This window comes from Stigmatopora argus, chromosome 19 (genome assembly GCF_051989625.1).
Source record: "Stigmatopora argus isolate UIUO_Sarg chromosome 19, RoL_Sarg_1.0, whole genome shotgun sequence".
Classification (NCBI taxonomy): Eukaryota; Metazoa; Chordata; class Actinopteri; order Syngnathiformes; family Syngnathidae; genus Stigmatopora; species Stigmatopora argus.
Genome location: NC_135405.1, coordinates 8811987 through 8831672, shown reverse-complemented (window position 1 = coordinate 8831672; position 19686 = coordinate 8811987). Strand labels below are relative to the sequence as shown.

The window sequence follows — 19686 nt, the reverse complement described above, 5'->3', positions numbered from 1 at the left end:
GCAAACAAACCACCAGGCTTTTTGGATCGTACCAACGTCGGAGGGGAAGGGAGGGGAACGCCAGAGGACATCGCATCTGAGGGACCATTAGCTACAATGTTATGGCCTTTGGTTCAAGTCCATGAATTTAAGTGTAAAACGACGACATTTCCTCGAGGGTTTGGTCCAATCCAATAATGACAGACACGAGCATCTTATGACAGTGTCATAGTACTTTTACCTCAATGCACCACTGTAATTACCATAAAAGTTCAAGTCCGGGGGAAGTTAACACCATTTTTAGGTCAAAACGAACCGGAATAAAATCAGCAGTTTGTTAAGCAGCCTGGCCACGTGTTTAGCATCTGACGCTATTGTATGTAAGCGTGTTTGGCTTGGGTATATTATGCAGAAAAAAGACGTCGCCTCCTCCTATGATTAATCCACTATTAGGCTAAGTCGCCGACACCCTTGCCCCTCCGGCGTCCCCGCAGTGTTTTATACTCGGCTAATGGCGGCGCTGCCGGGAGACGGTCGGGATTAACGCTGCCGACTGACACTAATCTCATTGTGCTGGGGAGGATTTGGGACCACTACTTCACTGTCGCTTGCAAAAAAAAAACTACCAGCATTTGTGGCAAGAGTACAGGATTTGTGTGGCTAACACAAAGGACACGTTAAGTGTCTAAATAAAGAGTTTTCTTTCTGAGATGTACTAGACTAGAGATGCACTGATCATACTGCATTGGTAGGATGGTCCATTAATTAATTGACCACTAATTTAATGAGTCTAGACCAGGGGTGGGCAAACCGGTCCTGGAGGGGCGCCGTGGGTGCAGGTTTTTGTTCCAACTGATCCAACACGGAAAGTTTAACCAATTTTTTGGCTGAAATAAGAAGCACCTGCTTGCAATCCACTGATTGTACTTCTAACATACTAGATTGGTGGAAAGGTTTCTTATGGGTGGAACAAAAACCTGCACCCACTGCGGCCCTTTGTGGAATAGTTTGGGGACCACTGGTCTAGACCAAACCACTGAACCACTTTGTGCATTTTCTTCACTGCCAATCTTCTTGGAATGAAGTGATAAACATGAAGAAATGCATTTCTATTCGACAATTGTTTAGCATGTTGACGTCACCCGGGTGCCCAACAGAAGACCCGGTCAGCGGTGTTACATGTTTGGAGTAAACACTAAAAAAGTCGCAAGAGGAGAAAGCAAAGTTCCAAAACAGAACATGAGGGAGAAAACAGTGGGAAGAGATTGGAGAGGGGCATTCGTAGACCAGCAAAAGAAAATATCAAAGATGAAATGAGAGTAGTACCTTTTTCTTTTCACAATACATTTGCCAGTATACATTACTATTATTGTAGTTGTCTTTTGCAAGGGTAGTCTCGATAGTCAAGTCCATGTTTTGTTCTTTTTGGCACCATAAACCTCTCAAAACCTTCACTTGAGCCTTCAGACATCTGCAAGGCAATTTGTCCCACAAAAAGCGAATGGTAGAGCCAATCGGAGATGACTATTTCTGAATTTTAGCCAATTTCCTATCAGGAGCACTCTGGAGCCAAAGGCAGAACTTGCGACCCTAGGAGCAACTCGTAAATCCCCATCCCTATTCTACCCAGAACACTGACGTCACCACCAATCTGCAGCAACATATTGACCTCGCCGTTTAAATCGCCATATGACTGTTTTTTTTACGACACAGAGGCCTGCTACCAAATTCTAGAGAAGGGAGGGCAAACAAGTCTTCCATGCAGCTGGTAGCCGGTTAACGAGCTTAGCCAGATCAGATAAAAATGATGTATTATACAGCATGGCATTAAATGCCATTTTAATTCCGTTTATTTATTTGTATGACAAAAACGGTGCTATCCATTCTTTTTTTTAGACAGGTAAACAACATACAGTTACCATGATTAATGCGTTTAATTCACAGTAAACCTACACTTGAACCAACCCTGTATTACTTTTGTTGACTCATAAATTGATTGTATGGTGGTCCCAAGGTCAGATTTTCATGGGGATTCTCAAAAAAATTCAGCGAAATGGTACTCCCAAGTGAATTGGGTTTTAATGGAAGAATTGAATTGCCCTGCTTGCCAAAATGTATCGATGGCAAACCAGTGATTTTTCCCTCATGTGAAACAGTACACTAGTTACAAACCACTGTTCCACGATACCTGCATCCAATTAAGGCTTATTTGGGCAAATTTTCCTCCCTGGAAAATGCCCAAAAGGACCACTTGAAAATCAGCAATTTCCTGTCCAATTTGAGGCATTCGTCCTTCAGATATTTTTTCCCCTCCATCACGATAGACACGTGGAATCCCATGGACACGGCATTGCTCCAAATAATCCCAAACTCTTTGCTTTGATCATAAGGGAGGGGAAAATGCTCAACTTGTCAGTTTGCCCGGACCACACCTAAGGGAGCCATGTGTTTCATTATATTGGTCTTCCATAAGCAAATCCAAATGAGACACTCCAGTGTCAAGGCTGGGTAGGCATTCAATACATTCTCCACATTCCGGCAACAACAATAGATAATCTCGCACACCGATGGAGAAGGTTTTATTCCGTCAGTGCGCCGGCAAAGTTTGCACGACAACGTAAGCACAAAAGACAAAGACGGCAACCTCGGCGTTGGAATCAAAGCGGCGCTTTGTCCATGGCCGAGGCCCGATCCCACGCTGACCCGCAAACACGCTGTGATGGTAACACATCAAAGCACCTATGCCAAGGCCTGCGCGTGAACCCTAAACTCGCTGGACCACCGCGCCCCCCCCCACCCTCCGGAAAGCGGAGACATCTTAATCTAGGCACGGTCCCCGTCCCGCGCTCTCGCAGAGTGGGTGAGAATAGCGCGGCTGAGAGGCGCACGGCGGCAGCTGGTCCGTGCGAGGGTCCGGTTTCACGTAACAATACGATGCGTTTAAGTGAGGCATGTTATAAATAAGAGCACAGAAAGCATCCGATGACAGCAGCTCGGCTTCCCCCCCGGCCCACTCTCTGCTTTGTTTCTTATCCGGCTTTACACTTCAAATTTAGATACGGTAAAAAACGCTTTGGTTTAAAAAAAATGTTTAAAGAAGACGGCCATAAATTCTGCCCGATTTTCTAACAGTGTCAACTGTAATAATAATAATAAAGTTCTAAATACATGATACATGATTTCGGAAAATTTGGGGTAAGATTAACTACGTTATGGGGTGGCACAATAGCAATAAGCTGTTTTAATGACCTGATTTTGTGGGGTGCGCGGCTAAAAAAAATGTGCAAAATCAGCACATCCCTAAGAATTTGAGTCCTTAATTTTACATCAATGGTTAGTCTGCAAAAATGCCACGTGCAGTTAATTAACACGCTTGGCCCAAACCCCGGAAAGGAATCTTCCTTTAGGATAGTCAGATGGCGTGACTGCTTTAGAGTGCCTCATAAGTGGCCACGAGTATGTGCAATGTCGCACAAAAATGAAGAAAGATACATTTGGTTTTTATCTTTTTGACTTAACATCATGTTTTTGAGCTAACTGTTGTTTAGAGTGCCTCGGTGTTGGTACATGGTCGATTGTTCGCCGGTCTTTTGGTCGCCGATCTTTTGGTCGCCCGGAAGGTAAGTAATAATTACCATTTAAATCGTTGCTCAAATTCCCTAAATACAAACTGCGAATTACTATTTAGTCATACTTAATGTCCTAGTAATTATTAGGCTAAAGAAAAGCTCCAAATCGGGGCGACCAAAAGACCGCGACCAAAAGACTGGCGACCAAAAGACGGCGACCAAAAGACCGGCGACCAAAAGACCGGCGACCAATCGACCGCACACGCTCATTGTTTGACGTAAGTGTGTAGATCACAAAGAAAAGGGAGAAGTTGTCTTCCATTGACAGTGGCCATTTGAGTGCGGCATTCATCCCTTCAGTGAACACACACTGTATTTATTGTAACCCCCCCAAACAATCAAATAAAGCGCAAAAGAGAACATATGGCTCACATATCGTTCACTTTCCCTCAAAACAAAGAGTGTTATCAGTTTAGCCGCAGCTACTAAATTAAAAGCGTTCCCGTCGCACATTTTATAGCCTCTTTTACAGCAGGTAGATGGGAGTTGTGGCTATTAAAAAAAGCAAAAACAAAGTAGATAATGCCATCTCTGTTTGCCAAACGGGGTCCATTACGGCCGAGAAATCACGGCTCAATTGTGCTCAGCGTCGGTCACAATATGGCAACTCGCTGGGTGGCGATGATTAATGAATGTTTTTAAAGTCAACAAGCAAGAGAATTTGCAGCTGATGGCGTTTTGTGTATATGTATATCTATATATTTAGAAAGAAGAGAGCCTGAGCTGCATTCATAAGCCATTGTGCTGTGTAGACTCACTGGGGACACAACAGGTGTGTCAATAGCATGCAAGTTTGCTGCCGCTGCTGCTCGTATAAACACAATAAACGCTCTCCGTTTTCACTCTAGGCTACCGTGGAAAAACAACAGACGACAAGCCAGAAAGATATCTATCTTTTTACAAATCATATGTACGGAATACTGTACTTACTGTAAATATATGATCATGTAAACCATATATGTAAATACTACATAGACAATCCAATTACACACTGTGCAGTGTATATGTGCATGTATATAGATCATTTGTATATGGATACCCACATTTAACTGTGTACTATCATAATGACAACTCAATAAAAAATAGCAATATGTGAACCAAAATAGAACAGGAGGTACGTATTTCATGCTTGAAAATGACATCTTCAAGCCAGTGTGCAAGTTCATTTGCATACAGGTGAATAGTGATGTGCCTGCACACTGTGCACCCGCATGAGGGCCAGAGTAGGGACATGCGCCTCAACAATGGGGTGAGGAGACGAGTGGAGAGGATAGAAGGCACGCACTTCAAGGTGGCCACGCGACACCCATCAGGGGGAGGGGTGAGTGATAATTATAAATGTGCGTAAGGGAAAATTGTAAACAAGATCTTCCCTTATTTGGTATTATCAATGCAAACTAGCCCTAAAGGCTTGTGGATACTGGTTTTCATTCTCAAAGTGGTAAGTGGCAACACATTTATTATTATTTCCTTTAATATTTTATCACATTGTATCTACTGAACACAATAGCCCATTTTTATTACTATTTTGTATTGCTATTGAAGTAAATACAAAAGTAAGGAGCTAAAAAGTAGCCAGAACAGCAACAAAATCCTCTAAACAAATACATTTACAATATATTGAATTTTCAGACAGTCATTTTCCATTGATCCTCACAAGGGTCGTATGATATATTTTTTATTATATACACATATATATATATATATATATATATATATATATATATATATATATATATATATATATATATATATATATATATTTATATAATATATATATATATATATATATATATATATATATATGTATATGTATATATATACATATATATACATATTTGTACTAATTAAGTGTCCAATGGAGCCGAGTTCCCCCTCTAAACATTTTTTTTTGAATTTTCAGTCATTATTTTTCCATTTATCCTCACAAGGGTCGTAGGATGATATGTCTAGTGTTGCTTTAATTTATATACATATATATATATATATATATATATATATATATATATATATATATATATATATATATATATATATATATATATATATATATAGCCTTGAAGAATATTTGTGCTGAAAATGACATCAATTTCCCACCCAAATAAATGGCACGTGACAACATATTTGTACTAATTAAGTGTCCAATGGAGCTGAGTTCCCCCTGTCAGCATCCATCCATTCATTGTCTTTGCCCAGAACGCGCAAATGTGCGCCAAAAATAAGTCGACAGATGTTGCTGCATGCTTGCTCATAATGGCGGTGGGCGCGCATATTAAATCTGGATATTTGGTTGTCGGGTTGCGGCAAGGGAGGAGAGGGAGGGGGGGAGGATGGCGAGGAGGGGGGGGAGAGATCGGGGCTAGGAGCGTGGTTTTGGGCAAGTGGGCGTGGTGCACGCCGTCCACGATTGGCAGTTTATGTAATGAGCCGCCGCGCACAAGTCTATAAATGAGGGAGGGCGCTCCCATTGAAAGCGGACAAGAGTGACGCGCGTCGGGCTGACTGGATGCTCCGTGGATGCGCAACTTTTTTGGCTTGTTGTTGCATCGCTCCAAAACACGCACACGCGCACATAAGAAGGGGGCGCGCGTACGCCGCTGACGTGCACTTTTATGGAGTACGGTGCCATGTGAGGAGGGGCGACAGGAGGAGGAGAGGGGGTCGCCGCCGCGCTTCTTGGATATTGCTCCCGTGTCATATTTGGATAACGTTTTCTGAAGGAGAGGAGCTAAGAGTTGTTGTTGTTTTTTTTGGAAGGATTACTACCCCTTGCTTTTTTCCCCTTCTTCTTTTATTCACCCGGTTCTCTGGAATTGGGAATTGGCATTGCGGGTGTCACTTTGGCTGCATAAGGATGGCAGCTTGGTTCACCTTCTTCTTCTCCCTTGCCTTCAGCACCATGGCGCAGGTATGGAGGAGGACCCCCCAAGCCAGCAACAGGATCCCACTCCTCTTTTTAAGCCTAATCCTTGATCATTATTGCTGTGTTTTGTAGGTGTTTGCCTCTGGTGTTTTTGAGCTGCACCTCCACGACTTTAAGAACCAAAAGGGTCTCTTAGCCAATGGGCTGCCGTGCAAGCCCAGCTGCAGGACTTACTTCAGGGTGTGCCTGAAGAACTACCAGGCGGTGGTCTCACCCGGGGGCTGCATATTCGGCAGTGCCCGGACGCCAGTTCTGGGTTCCTCTAACTCCTTCACTGACACTCCACCTGGTCCCATCCAGATCCCCTTCAACTTTAGTTGGCCGGTAAGGACCAAGTTATTACATTCTTCCACTTTTGTGAGAATTGGAGTTGGATAGGGGATTTTTTTTGGTCCCTATTTGAGAGGGACTTCACCTGCTGCTACAAATAATGCAGTGACATTGTCACTCATTCGAAAAGTCGGAAATAAAACAAGTATATTGTTAAATTGATGATAGTAATATGTTTGTTTCCCTTCACAGGGCTCCTTTTCGTTAATAATTGAAGCCTGGCACGCTCCTCATGGAAATCTACCTGTAGGTAAGCACTGCTGTTTCCAACCGTCACCACAGGAGGGCGCAATGGGTGCACATTTGATAGACCTCAGATGCCCTTACACTAAAAAGTTGCAAAAAATATATATTTTACAAAATATCAAATCCTAACATCCTTTTTTTTGTTATCTTGTTGGTTGCGTTGAAATTTTCTTCACACCTTATTCACTTCTTTGTTATGAACTTGCGGACACCTTCTTCATTCTTGTGCTCAACACAATTGAACTTCCTGCGGTTTATTTTTGGCGTGGGAACGAACTGCGGGGCTTTCGGTGAGAATACACGGCGGCTGCCAAGAAGCCCTGACTGCGTCTTCCTGTATTTTACACCTTACTTCTGTTCCGCCCCGTTGGAAGACGGGACCGGGATGGGGAGTGGTGGTGGTGGTGGTGGTGGTGGAGGGGGATGGTGGGGGGTGGGGTTGGAGGTGGGGGTTGCCTGGGAATGTTTTTGCCGACGGAAGAGAAAGAGGAAATTTGAAAACCTGAGTTTATCTTTCATCTCGGCTGTATAGGATGTGATAAGGGATGCAGCTTGCTACTACGCAGATTAGTTGAGTGGCGCGACATGATGTTAGAAAGGACAATAATTTATGATACGGTTTTAAATGTGTAGGGGGAAAGAGGAAATCATTCCCCATTTAAGGCTACAATGGATTGCGACCCTTTATGTATCTATTCCAGGAAATGTTACAAACCCCTTCTGTGTGCCTCTTATATGTAATTAACCAATGTTTCATAAACTGTATTAATGCTAGGCATATTTAGCATGAAAAAACTCTTACGCTACAACACCTTACATATTTCTTACATAAGTACTGGAGACAAACAATATTCATGGCAACAAAAAAGTATACATCACTGGCCTAAATATTTTCCCTTGCTGTTCCGAACATATCTAAAAAATAATTTCCAAAGCACAACCTTATTCTAGTCCGTCCTACTCTTTCCAGAAAGCAACAACCCCGACTTTTTGATAAGCTTCTTCGCCATCCAAAGACAAATGAGCGTGAGCAGCGATTGGTCTCAGGACACGCAGACCAGCGAGCAAACGGAGCTGAGGTATTCCTACCGCTTCGTCTGCAACAAGAGTTACTACGGCGAGAGCTGCTCCAAGAAATGCACGCCCCGGGACGACCGTTTTGGACACTACACCTGCACCAGGGATGGAAAGTTGTCCTGCCTGTCCGGCTGGAAGGGGGGATACTGCGAAGAACGTAAGCTATGCCGACTACCGCTCACATCAATGTTTGTCTGGAGTTTTTTTCTGTTGTTTGGGGATTTGCTCAAAGTGGGAGCGAAAGTGCGCCGGGTAATGACTATCATTTGGATTTGTTATGAGAGTAGCAGTGTCATATCTGCAAATTTAGTGCCCTTACCCTGAAAGAAGGAGTGGCAATTCAGCCCTTGATCCGAAAGGTTTGGGGGGGTAAAAGATTAGAACTGTGAAATAGCTTAAGTCGCAAGGGGAATTAAATGATTAGCATCTTCCAGACTACCACTTGTGTAAAAATAACATTCATCACTTTTGCGTGTTTTGACAAAAGACGGAGAAGAAAGCCTGGCCTGACCAATGAAAGCATGTTAGACTCCCAAATCTTTTAGGCTTGTTCTTAAAATGTATGACCAAAATTTAAATGCAAATGAAGATGCCAATTACTTTTTCAGATATGTTTGCCCAAATAGACTATTGTGACATGAAGATCAGGGAAGCCTTTTTATGTCTATATGTTTAGTCATTTGTATGCAAACAAAAATAATGTTGGATCAGTGCATTCATTTGCATGTGGTCAGGACCAAATATTGGCTTTCTGACTGATGATCTAGTGGTTCACTTGGATGGCATTTGCGCGATTTTGATTCCCACTGGGTAATAATGTATGAATGTGAAGCATGTGCTTCTAACACTAACTCTACCAAACGAAACTTTTTCCCAAACTATTGCTTTCGATAAGTTCAAACGGCCCAATGAAAAATTTGTTTTTGAAGAATACATTTTACATTGCGCTTTTTTGAAAAAAATTATACATTTGATGATAGTCATTTAAATTCTAAAAACGTAAAGCCAAAACAGTCACTGCAATAAAAAGATTGGACTCAGCCCTACACACCCATCCTACCCTGACTCTATTGAGAACCAGCCTTTTCACCACAACAAATGAATCAAAAGAGTGGCGCCTAGAGAGTAATCGTTAACATGTGCTGTATACGCGACAATGGATCTGTCATCCGTGCCATTTGGTGGCCAAAGAGAAATTGGCGAGATCTATTCGGACAACCACGGCGCCAAATTCCAACCATATGGGTTGACGCGTTGCAATTGGAGGTTAAACTTTTATGGCGGATAACCGGAAATATATATGAGGAGCTATAGAATGCCTTATTTGCTGTTGAGTAAATTTTAAACAATTCATTCATTTATGCCCAACCATGGTGAATCATAACTGGTATTTAAAATACAAAATTTCCAATATAAATTGTCACACGATAACGACCTGCGAAAGAACATTCTAGCGATGTCTCGTTACTTGAAACAGTTGTGGCTCTTGAAAAAAAAAATCAAATTACCGCTGCACCGTATTACTGTAAATTGGGTTACTTTTGTAACTCTTTACTCCTAACAAGTTCCAACAAGCCTGAGTGGCTCTGAATGGCGTCCATTTAGCATAGACAGGTGTGGTTTACCTGACACTACTCAATTATTTACCACAATGCTGGCCTGAGCGCGCCCAGTAACCCAATGCCCAGGAGGGGAGGGGACGCCGGGGCGGGAGGGGAGGGGGTCGCGCGCATTGCTAGGACGCAACGCACGCGTGCCTCACACGCGTCGAGGTTAATCACGCCGCCATTATTCAGCCACGCGCCGGGCCGCTGAGCAAGGCGCGCGCGCTCGATAGCAGCAGCTGCAAATATGGCGGCCAAAACAACAATAGTGACAGCTGTCTGCTATTGAGAGCGAGCATCTGTTGCCCACTAAACTGGCTGCTTACCGTCAGCAGCCGTGCGATAATGTCCAAGCCCCGCGAGTCCCGCTCTGCGCAAACAAACCCCTCAGCAGCTGGGTGGAGATCAAATGAGTGGCAAAGCGAGACACATGGACATTTCTGCCATGTTATTTATAAAGACATCAAGCGTGACCTAGAACGTTGCCCCATGTAGGGAGAGAAAAAAAACTTACGGATTTTACTTACAGCTTCAAACGCAAGCGCTGGACTTTTATATTGATATGTGTGTTCTATTTGTTTCCGTAGCCATCTGTCTGGAAGGATGCAGTGAGAGGAACGGCAACTGTTCCAAACCGGGCGAGTGTGTGTAAGTTTTTAACCTTAAGTACACACTTTTTTTGTACAAAACAAGAACAACCAAACAAGCTTAGTCTCACATTTTCATTCACACCGTTTTTTTCTTCTTCTTCCATCATGTAGCTACTTTTGCATGCATGTAAAAAGAGGCTTAAGTTCACTGAACCTCAGCAAATTCCCCACTTGGCCACTTCCAATGTCTACTTTTCCTCCCGGATCACATTTTGCCCTCTTTTTGGCGACATAAATCCATCACTACCCCAACAGGAATGAGGTTAAAACCCTTTGGGATGCCCGAACAGCATCATTAAGCCGCTCCCACATCCTCTCTCACTCACAGTAGATCATGAAGATAGAACGTCTTTACAGTCAGTTTACTGTACTTAATGGATTTGGATATTTTGATGTGTCTGGAATGAATCCAGTCAGAATTTAGACAAATAACAGGATACACAATCTATCACAAACACCACCTGGTATAACGCGACTTTTACCGTTCTTGTACAGATTGCAACCCACTGTGCAGGTGTACCTAATATTCTGGCCACCATGACACTACACCTAAAATGACCGATTCATTTTTAAATGTTGGACAATAACATCGATGAAAAATACTTATGCTCGGGAAAACATGTACACAGATTTTACATTGGGTTCTAACTTTACAAAGGTCTAACATATGTATATTGTACAATTAACAAATATTGACCAAAGCCTAAAAACGCATGGTCACATTGCACAAATGGTGAAAACCCACAGTTACTACCATTCATGCATTTTTTCATTGCATTGTTCCATGTGTATAGCTTGTGTCTTTTTCATACCAATATTTATGGCAATTGTGACTTTAAAACTGCGTTTGTATGTGTCAGTTATAGACGACACTCAAAGTCAATTTCCAATCAGATTCTCTGCCATCATTTTGCAACTGTAAATGAGCCTTTTGTCTCCCCCTACAGGTGCCGAGATGGCTGGCAGGGTACTTTCTGCGACGAGTGCAAGAAGCACCCGGCATGCAAGCACGGCACCTGCCAGCTGCCGTGGCAGTGCAACTGTCAGGAGGGCTGGGGAGGCCTATTGTGTGACCAAGGTAAAGATACGTCCTCACGCACTGGTCCACTTTCAAGGATGCTCTCATGTTGCCGGCTTTTCATTGGGATCAACTCGGGCGCATTAGTTAAATTGGGTTTCCGCCCGAGTGTCCCCTCACTCATTATACACATGGATGGGATGGAGGGGATAACTTTCTTTCCAGTCGTAAATAAACACTCACCCCTCTCTCCTCGTCTTCCTCGCAAAGATCTGAACTTCTGCACGCATCACCATCCCTGCGTGAACGGCGCCACCTGCATGAACACGGGCCAGGGCAGCTACACGTGTACGTGCATGCCGGGCTACACGGGGGTCAACTGCGAGCTGGAGATGCAGGAGTGTGACAGCAATCCCTGTCGGAATGGTGGGACATGCACCGTAAGTGTTTTTGCCATTGTTGTTTGCACCATTTAAATCAATAATAATAATCCATTTCACGTATAACATACTGCACACGCAAAATAGTTCCCAAGTATTTTAACGCATGCAAAAAAGTATGCTAAATATCTAAAGCTAAAGAACGATAGTGCTAAAATAACAGTAGAAAAACTCTGATTTTTACTGGTGGCGGCAGGACTTAATCACCAATGCACAAAATTAGCTTATCTAGTACACTTTACGCACATTTTCCCCACAAAAACAGTTGAGGAAATTGAGCAGATTAAAAAAAAACAGTTTAGATGCCAGAAACCAGGCAATGCCAGAATAAAAGCACGATTGTAAATCACGGAGAATATTTGCTTTCATTAGAGTAACTGAAACAAATAAAACAGAGTTGTCAAAAGAATTAGTTCTGGTTGTATTACCATGGCTAGTTAGAGCTGTGCCGAAGGAAAACACAAATTAACCCAATCTTAAACTAATGTCAATAGTCAATTGCCTTAGTATTCGTCTGTGGAATTTGCAGAGTTCCTCACGGTTCTTCCCACTCTCTAAAAATGTCCATATCTGTTTAATTAAAGACTCAGACTAAACTCTATAGGTGGGAACGTGAATTGTATTTTGTGCCCTGCAATTGACTGGCGACCAGTCTAGGGTGTACCCCGCCATTCGCACTGGTTTAGGCTCCAACACACCGCAACCCTGATAAGGACAAGCGGTTATGAAAATGAATGGATGGAGGTCTGCTAACCATCTGACTCTGTCTCTGTAGAATCTGGAGAGCGGCTACATGTGCTCGTGTCTGGAGGGCTTTGAGGGTTCACACTGTGAACACAGTTTGCTGACGTGCGCTGATTCCCCCTGCTTTCATGGTGGCAAGTGCTGGGAGAAAGACAATGGGCGGAGCTACATGTGCGAGTGTCCCCGTGGCTACACCGGCCTCAACTGCGAGAAGAGAGTGGATAAATGCACGTCGCTTCCCTGCGCTAATGGTACGACCTTCCTCCCTATCCCCCTTCCTACCGCTAATTCCTGCAACTGGAAGTGTGCGGAACAACAGGAATTGCTGGGAACTTGGTATCTATTGTCCTTATTATAAACAGTCGACAGCTCGGAGCGAAAGCTTGTAAATGTCACCGCAGCCCGCAGTATGTCGTTGTTGATGAAAGAAAGGAGAAATGTCTTGTTTAACTGTGTTGAAGTTATTTCTTTGTGGAGAGAACAATCACCACGCTGCTGATTGGGCTCAGATGCGCAAACATTGGCCTCCTTGTGGGAACCCTAAGACAGAACAACACTTGTCTAAAACGATCATCTCATAACAGTGAAACCCAGAAAAGGGAGGCGAAGAACGCCGTTACAAGCTTAGGAGTCACGGGGTATACTGTCAAAGATACAGCTTGGCTACCAACACAAACCTTGTTGGTCTTGGAAAGTGTAGCACTTTCTACCCTGCTGTTTTATTTATTTTGACGCTACATTGAAGAGCTGTCCACAAATTCTAGGCGATCTGGTCTTCCCGTTACTACGGGGCCCAAAGAAGGGTGACAAACTGCATCAAATACATTTCAGGGGTGAGCCTACAATAGTAGGTACCTAACCAGTATCTGTTCCGTCTTTCAGAGAAAAACAAAAAAAACACTGGTTATCTTTGACCCCAATATGTGCAGACAATATCTGGGACTGTTCCTAGATTTTGACAGTCAAAAATAACACTTCCTCTTCCTGTTCTCCGCAGGCGGTCAGTGTCTTATCCACGGCGGCACTCGTGTGTGCAGCTGCCGTGCAGGGTTTACGGGCCAGCATTGTGAGATCAACATCAACGAGTGCGCCGGGAACCCTTGCGTCAACGGTGGCACCTGCCTAGACCGGATCAACGACTACACCTGCGAATGCCCCCCAGGGTACAGTGGACGTAATTGTGACAGGGTCTTGGATGAGTGTCCCCTCCATCCCTGCCTCAATGGCGGCGTCTGCACCAGTACAGTCCCTGTGACTTGCGCCTGCCCACCTGGCTTTACCGGGCCCAGCTGCGAGTTCTTTGCGGCGGTGACATCCCAAGTGGGAGAGATTCAAGATGGTTTTCAGTGGGCGGCCGTCTCCCTGGCCGTGGGGCTCGTGGCGCTGTTGGTCCTGTTGTGCATGGTGGGCTTGGCCCTGAGGCACATCCACCGGCAAGCCCGGAGGCAGCGGGAGGACACGGAAACCATGAACAATGTGTCCAGTGTTCAGCAGGATAACCTCATACCGGCATCTCAGCTGAAAAACACTAACCAAAAAGTCAGCCTGGAGGTGGACTGTGACTCGGAAAAGTCGAACTTTATCCATAAAAACTATCACTTGGACCATTACAGCTTAAAAACAAAGGAGTTTAAGGACGAAAAGTCACAAGAAGACAAAAGTCTCATTTATGACAAGAGTTTAGAAGACAAAAGACCCTCGAGTAGAGTGTGCAGGTAAGACAAGGCCGATTCAATCGTTTTTTCCACCCCCGATACTAGACACAAAGACAACAGATGTGCACGTATATTCAAGTGTTTCCCATTTAAGCGCCTGGGTTTGTTTCCACAGTGAAAAGCCAGAGTGTAGGATATCGACGATATGCTCATCCAGAGACTCCATGTACCAGTCGGTATTTGTTATAGCTGACGCAAGGAGAGAGTGCGTCATAGCGACTGAGGTAAACTCCACTCTAATACTACCGTGTCATTGCTGGGAGATATGAACTATAGCCATAGGGGTGACAGATTTTGAGGAGGAAACTGACAGGCAAGAAATCAGAAGAGAGAACTTCCTTGAAAAGTCAGTCTTTGTCACCTGCTTCCAATAAAATTGCTACGTGACCATCCATGTTAATCCCTTCCAGAGTGTTATTGTTTATAAGAAAAAGGACATGAAAGAAACCCATGTATCTTTGTGCACATGGAAGGCTAGTTACATCCGTTATATCAAGAAAAGCCTTCAATTTTCCTTTCCTGAAGACAGTTTGAAGCATTCCTACAAATCCCTTTGAGGGTGTCGATGTTCCGAAAACGAAAGTCAAATAAAGACTAAAAAGAAGTGTGCTCATGTCAGTTGGATAACAGCCAGATTCCGTTTCATCGTGTCAGCAATGTTCGTTTCCTGAAAACCATCTTGTTTAGATAAAACAAAACAAAAAAGTTGCCATCTCTGTATCCATGCCAATTCTTTTGTGGGTGCAATTATCCCAATGATTAAAGACAAAACCAAAGAAGAATTAGATTGATTTCGGAAATTGCCGTTTGCTTTTCATGAAAGAGCACTGACCACAGGACAGACACAAAAAAACAGGCAGGAATGTTCCTTTCTAGAAGACCTTTAGTTGACCTTGAATAATAAGATGCATCAAAATATGAGATTAGGAATGTCCTCCTTTCTGCAAGGGTTAAATATAAGAGCAAAGTTACTGTTTCTAAAGTGGAATAATACTTCTCTGTGTTTACTCCAAGAAAAAAAAAACATTTTAGGGTGATACTAACAACATTCTCTCTCTTTTCCCATCACAGGTTTAAAAGTAGAGACACAAACACAATCAAAGCAGAATTGGACTATTCTGGATTGTTTACAAAAACCTAGAAGAGACTTGGAGGTTGTTTTGCTTTTGTTTTTTGTTTTTTTTTCAACATGTCAGCCGCTGCTCTCTGGAACACTTGAGGACAGATGGAGGAACATTTTTTTAATTTATCATCTCTCAGACGGTTGAAAAGGAGGCGAGGGTGGATCGCCTTGCCCGCCATTCATTTTTCTGGCCTTGTGTGATAATCAGCATCACGGCGATGACTTACAGCCAACAAATCAGTGAAAGTTGCCTGAGATTTTTTTTCTAGCCCCTCCTTTCCAAGGAAAACCCTCACTCCGATCAATCACCCCTGCCACCTTCGCCTTCTATGCAAAAAAAAGCAAAAACTCAGGGTCAACGCCCATAATCCACCGTCACAAACACTGAGAGTCATGAATGTCTGAGCATCTTCAAGTTGAAGATTTCCATGCAGCCCAAGTTCACTAGAAGCCTTAAAAGGGGTGTTGGGGAAGGGGTTCGGACGGTTTAAAAAAAAATGCTAAATTTGTGCCCTTTGTCTCCTCTTGGATTGTTTGCACTACAAAAAAAATACTTTTCAATCCGCAAAGACTTGCAGCAGTCAAACGAATGGATGAAAACGAAAGTGTTTCAATGCAACCCAAACGAGACCCACACAAAAAGACTCATACCACAACTGCCTGCCTATAAAACAGTTCAAACCTACAAAACCACTATTGTAATTGTTTTTTTAAAAATGATTTCCAGAGTTTAATTTAAATATGACACATTGCTCTTTATATGTTTTATAATATTATTTTGTATATAATGCATATTTATAAGGACCAAATTTCTGAAGAATAAACATTGTGGAAAACAGTTTTAAGATCAAGCAGAGGCATTTTTTCTTCTTTTTTTTTAAACATGAATCATAGCTGATGACCACATGTGCTTTGTGTTTGTTGCTCGTCTACAGAGGATAAATTTTAATGCAGGCCAGAATTTCGAATAAATACGACATGGCTTGTCAAAATGAAATCCAGCTGTGCATCATACCAGCTGCAAATATTCTTTGGACATCGAGGGGAGACATAAAGTAAAGACCCCAGCTCTCTGTTGCCGCCTCATTTCCTGACTGCCGCATCACTACTTAAAGTAATTCCTGGAAACGCCTTTGGCTTTCATCCCACCCTGTGTTCTCTCCGCGGACCCCTTAAATTGGCTTGAAATTCAAATCCGTTTCCATGGCGATTGGGCCCCCTCGAGCTGGAAACGGTGAAACAAAGCCCGACCCCACCTCTCGTGATGCTCTCACGCACGCGTCACCCCAAAAACAGATGCTGTCAAAGGGGTAGGGGTTAAGTTGGGAAGGGGGGGCGGCATTTTAAAGAAAAAACAGCAGCATATGCCATCTCTCAAGGACCCACAAAATAACACCCCCACCCCACACACATACACACACTTATGAATGCATAGTCCCCAACTGGCGGCCTCCCCCTCCAGGCCTAAGAGTGATTTTACTACCCGCATCGTAGCACCCTCTCAAGGGCAAACAAAGGCGGATGTAGGAGGCTTGGCACAGGGGGTGGGTGTCACTCCACCAGAGGGAAAGGGGCAAAAGGGCTGGCTTGACACCAGATGGGAGGCAGTGCATGCGTCATAAATCCTCCAAAATAAAAACAAAAACATCTCTGTTTTGTCTTCATTGACATTTAACAATTCGGTTTTAGCAGGGACTTACCTTTCACCAGCCATTTGAATGAAAACATATATTTTTTAATGATTATCATTTGTTTTTCGTACAAGTGAAAGATGGGGGTCAATTATAGAAAAGTTCAGATTTTTTAGGGGGTGGGATACTTTTAAAAATAGGATCCTATTTTAACGTGACTCTTATTAAAACGTCATGGGTAAATTCAGCCAAAGAATGTCTAAATGTGTGACACAAAAAAACTTTCATTGCATTTGGAGTTTATGATGCGACAAATGAAAATAAAAATAAAAACATACCTTCCAGGGTGTTCAATCTGGTTTCAGGAGCTCCCTTCTTGCCAAACATGAGACTCCAGTACACAACACCAGTCCCACTGTAGAGTACATTAGCAAACTATTTTATTTTCCAGCAAAAAAATAGCATTAACTTCCACAAAAAAAGTTTGATAAAACTCTATTTTGCAGCCATGATGTTAGCACAAGTACAGTTGAACATGAATAGGGATACTCTTCAAAAAATGTAAAAAATGAAGGAATTCTTCTTGGCTACTTGTACAATTAATCAACAATTGCCCAGCCCTAACACTTTGTATGCAAAAATATGGCTAATCCCAGATAAATCATATCACATCAAGTACTAAACTAAAACTAATAAATACCACTAAAGATAGCTTTAAAACATATCACTGAAAAGCATGGGATCTAAGTATTTGTTTGGTGTGGCATGTTCCTCTCCCCTGATTCTGCTTATATGTAGAGTATCAAGAAAGAAATCCAACACACACACACACAAATAAATGATGTTTACTGATGTTTTCTGCAGACAACTCATGTTCCGTTTTCACACAAATCTTAAAGTTTCACATTTTTAAACAAACCTTCAGTGGCCGTCGCACACACCACCAAACGTTTTCATTGTGTTACAATCATTGCATCCTGTTTGTGACTTGCTGACATCATTTCCTGTTTCCTCATTGATTAAAACAAAAAAGTAATAAAATATGCAGAGCATGTAGCAAGGCCTGACTGATTTTCTCACGCACAGGCTTCTTATCAGGAAGCCACACTGCAAACAAGAGGACTAATCAACTCCTGTGTGGGGTTGGGGGGTTTATTTTAAAAGGAGAAAATGACATTGTGCACCAAGCTAAAGTCTAATCGGTTATCACTAGATGTCAGTAATGAGCCCATTTTCACAGGTAACAGTTCACCTGCCCAATAAGGTACACTAGTTTTACCTGATAATTCAAGCAGTCTGTGATGTTGGTATATATTATGAGTCAGCACTGGGATTGGATTTCAAGTGTACAGTAAGGCACTAACATGCATTAGAGCTGCCTTGCAATAAAAATAAAAATAAGTGAAGGCAAGATTGCCAAGTGTATGTAAAGTTACCCCAAGTGATGCTGCAGACTTTTAAAGAGGAAACTGGCAGACTGATAATCAAGTCTAATTTAAGCACTAGCACCCCTTGCTGATTCTCAGATGTCTTCAAGATTAACCTTTGCCGTGTAGCAATTTAAGAGTGAACACACACACACACACACACACACACAAACACACACAACTCATCTGCTCAGTATGCTGTCAGAAGGCTATCATACATTTGTATGTAGTTTTTGATCAGTTTCTGGCATTCGGCTTTTCAAAATAAGACAAAAGCTTTAGGTGTTTAGTTCAGGAAACCAATCATCCAAGTTGACTTATACTTGTAAAGAACATTTATATCATGGCTTTTTTTATTACAACAGAAGAAAATAACCAAATAGTATTGGTCCAAAATAAACATAAAGCAAAGATAGTGTTTGTTTACATGTTCTTTGACCTCTTTGACCATTTTTACGTCAATTGTGCGCTTTTGGTAGATATCCGCAGGCTTCTGGAAATCTTCTGGTTGAATCTTTGACCACTGGTCTCAACACATAATTGGTACAGCTCAGTGAAAGTTTTTGATTTTTTGACATTCACTTTCTTCAGCATTGTCCGGATGTTCTCAATAGATTTTAAGTCATAACTTTGGTAAGGCCGTTCTAAAGCTGTAATTCTAGCCCGATTTGGCCATTCCATTACCACTTTTGATGTGCTTTGGGGCCATTTTCCTGTTGAAACACCCACCTCTACCTAAAACGCAACCGCCATGATTTTTTATTATCTTGAAGAATGTTAAGGTAATACGACCTGCTGAAATATGCTATGTAGTACAATAAACAATGTGTGTGTTTTGTTTGCAGGGTTTTTAGGAGTGTCATTCTGCAATGGTTATTTTACAGAGCACGAAAATATGCTTTGTTCTGTTTGTCACTAAATGTGTCATTTGTAAATATAAAGTTAATAGTTGTTTTGGAGATAAAATTAGATTAGACTAGATGTAAAAAGGCATTCAGTAACTTGAATGCTCATAATCTTGGCTGGTCTAACAAGCATAAATCCATGTGCTGGATGCCACGTCAACATTATATAAGAGTTGAGATAGTCAAAATAGCAATGTTCAGTCGTTGTATGCTTGAGCAAAAACACAGCCATATCAAATAATCTG

The 19686-nt window shown here is 42.5% G+C and overlaps 1 protein-coding gene across 2 annotated transcripts; it reads left to right on the top strand.

The window, feature by feature from the left end:
• Positions 1-5979: 5979 nt before the first annotated feature.
• Positions 5980-16329, top strand: dll4 (delta-like 4 (Drosophila)). Of its 2 annotated transcripts, XM_077587955.1 has the most exons (11): positions 5980-6516; positions 6604-6855; positions 7054-7111; positions 8078-8341; positions 10376-10436; positions 11386-11516; positions 11727-11896; positions 12672-12891; positions 13638-14355; positions 14471-14579; positions 15427-16329. In XM_077587955.1, the coding sequence occupies exons 1-11, from the start codon at positions 6115-6117 to the stop codon at positions 15430-15432; spliced, it is 2391 nt and encodes a 796-aa protein (XP_077444081.1). In that variant the 5' UTR covers positions 5980-6114; the 3' UTR covers positions 15433-16329. The 2 variants fall into 2 exon arrangements, with proteins under 2 accessions (XP_077444081.1, XP_077444080.1); XM_077587954.1 differs by lacking the exon at positions 15427-16329 and having other exon boundaries at positions 14471-15174.
• Positions 16330-19686: the final 3357 nt, after the last annotated feature.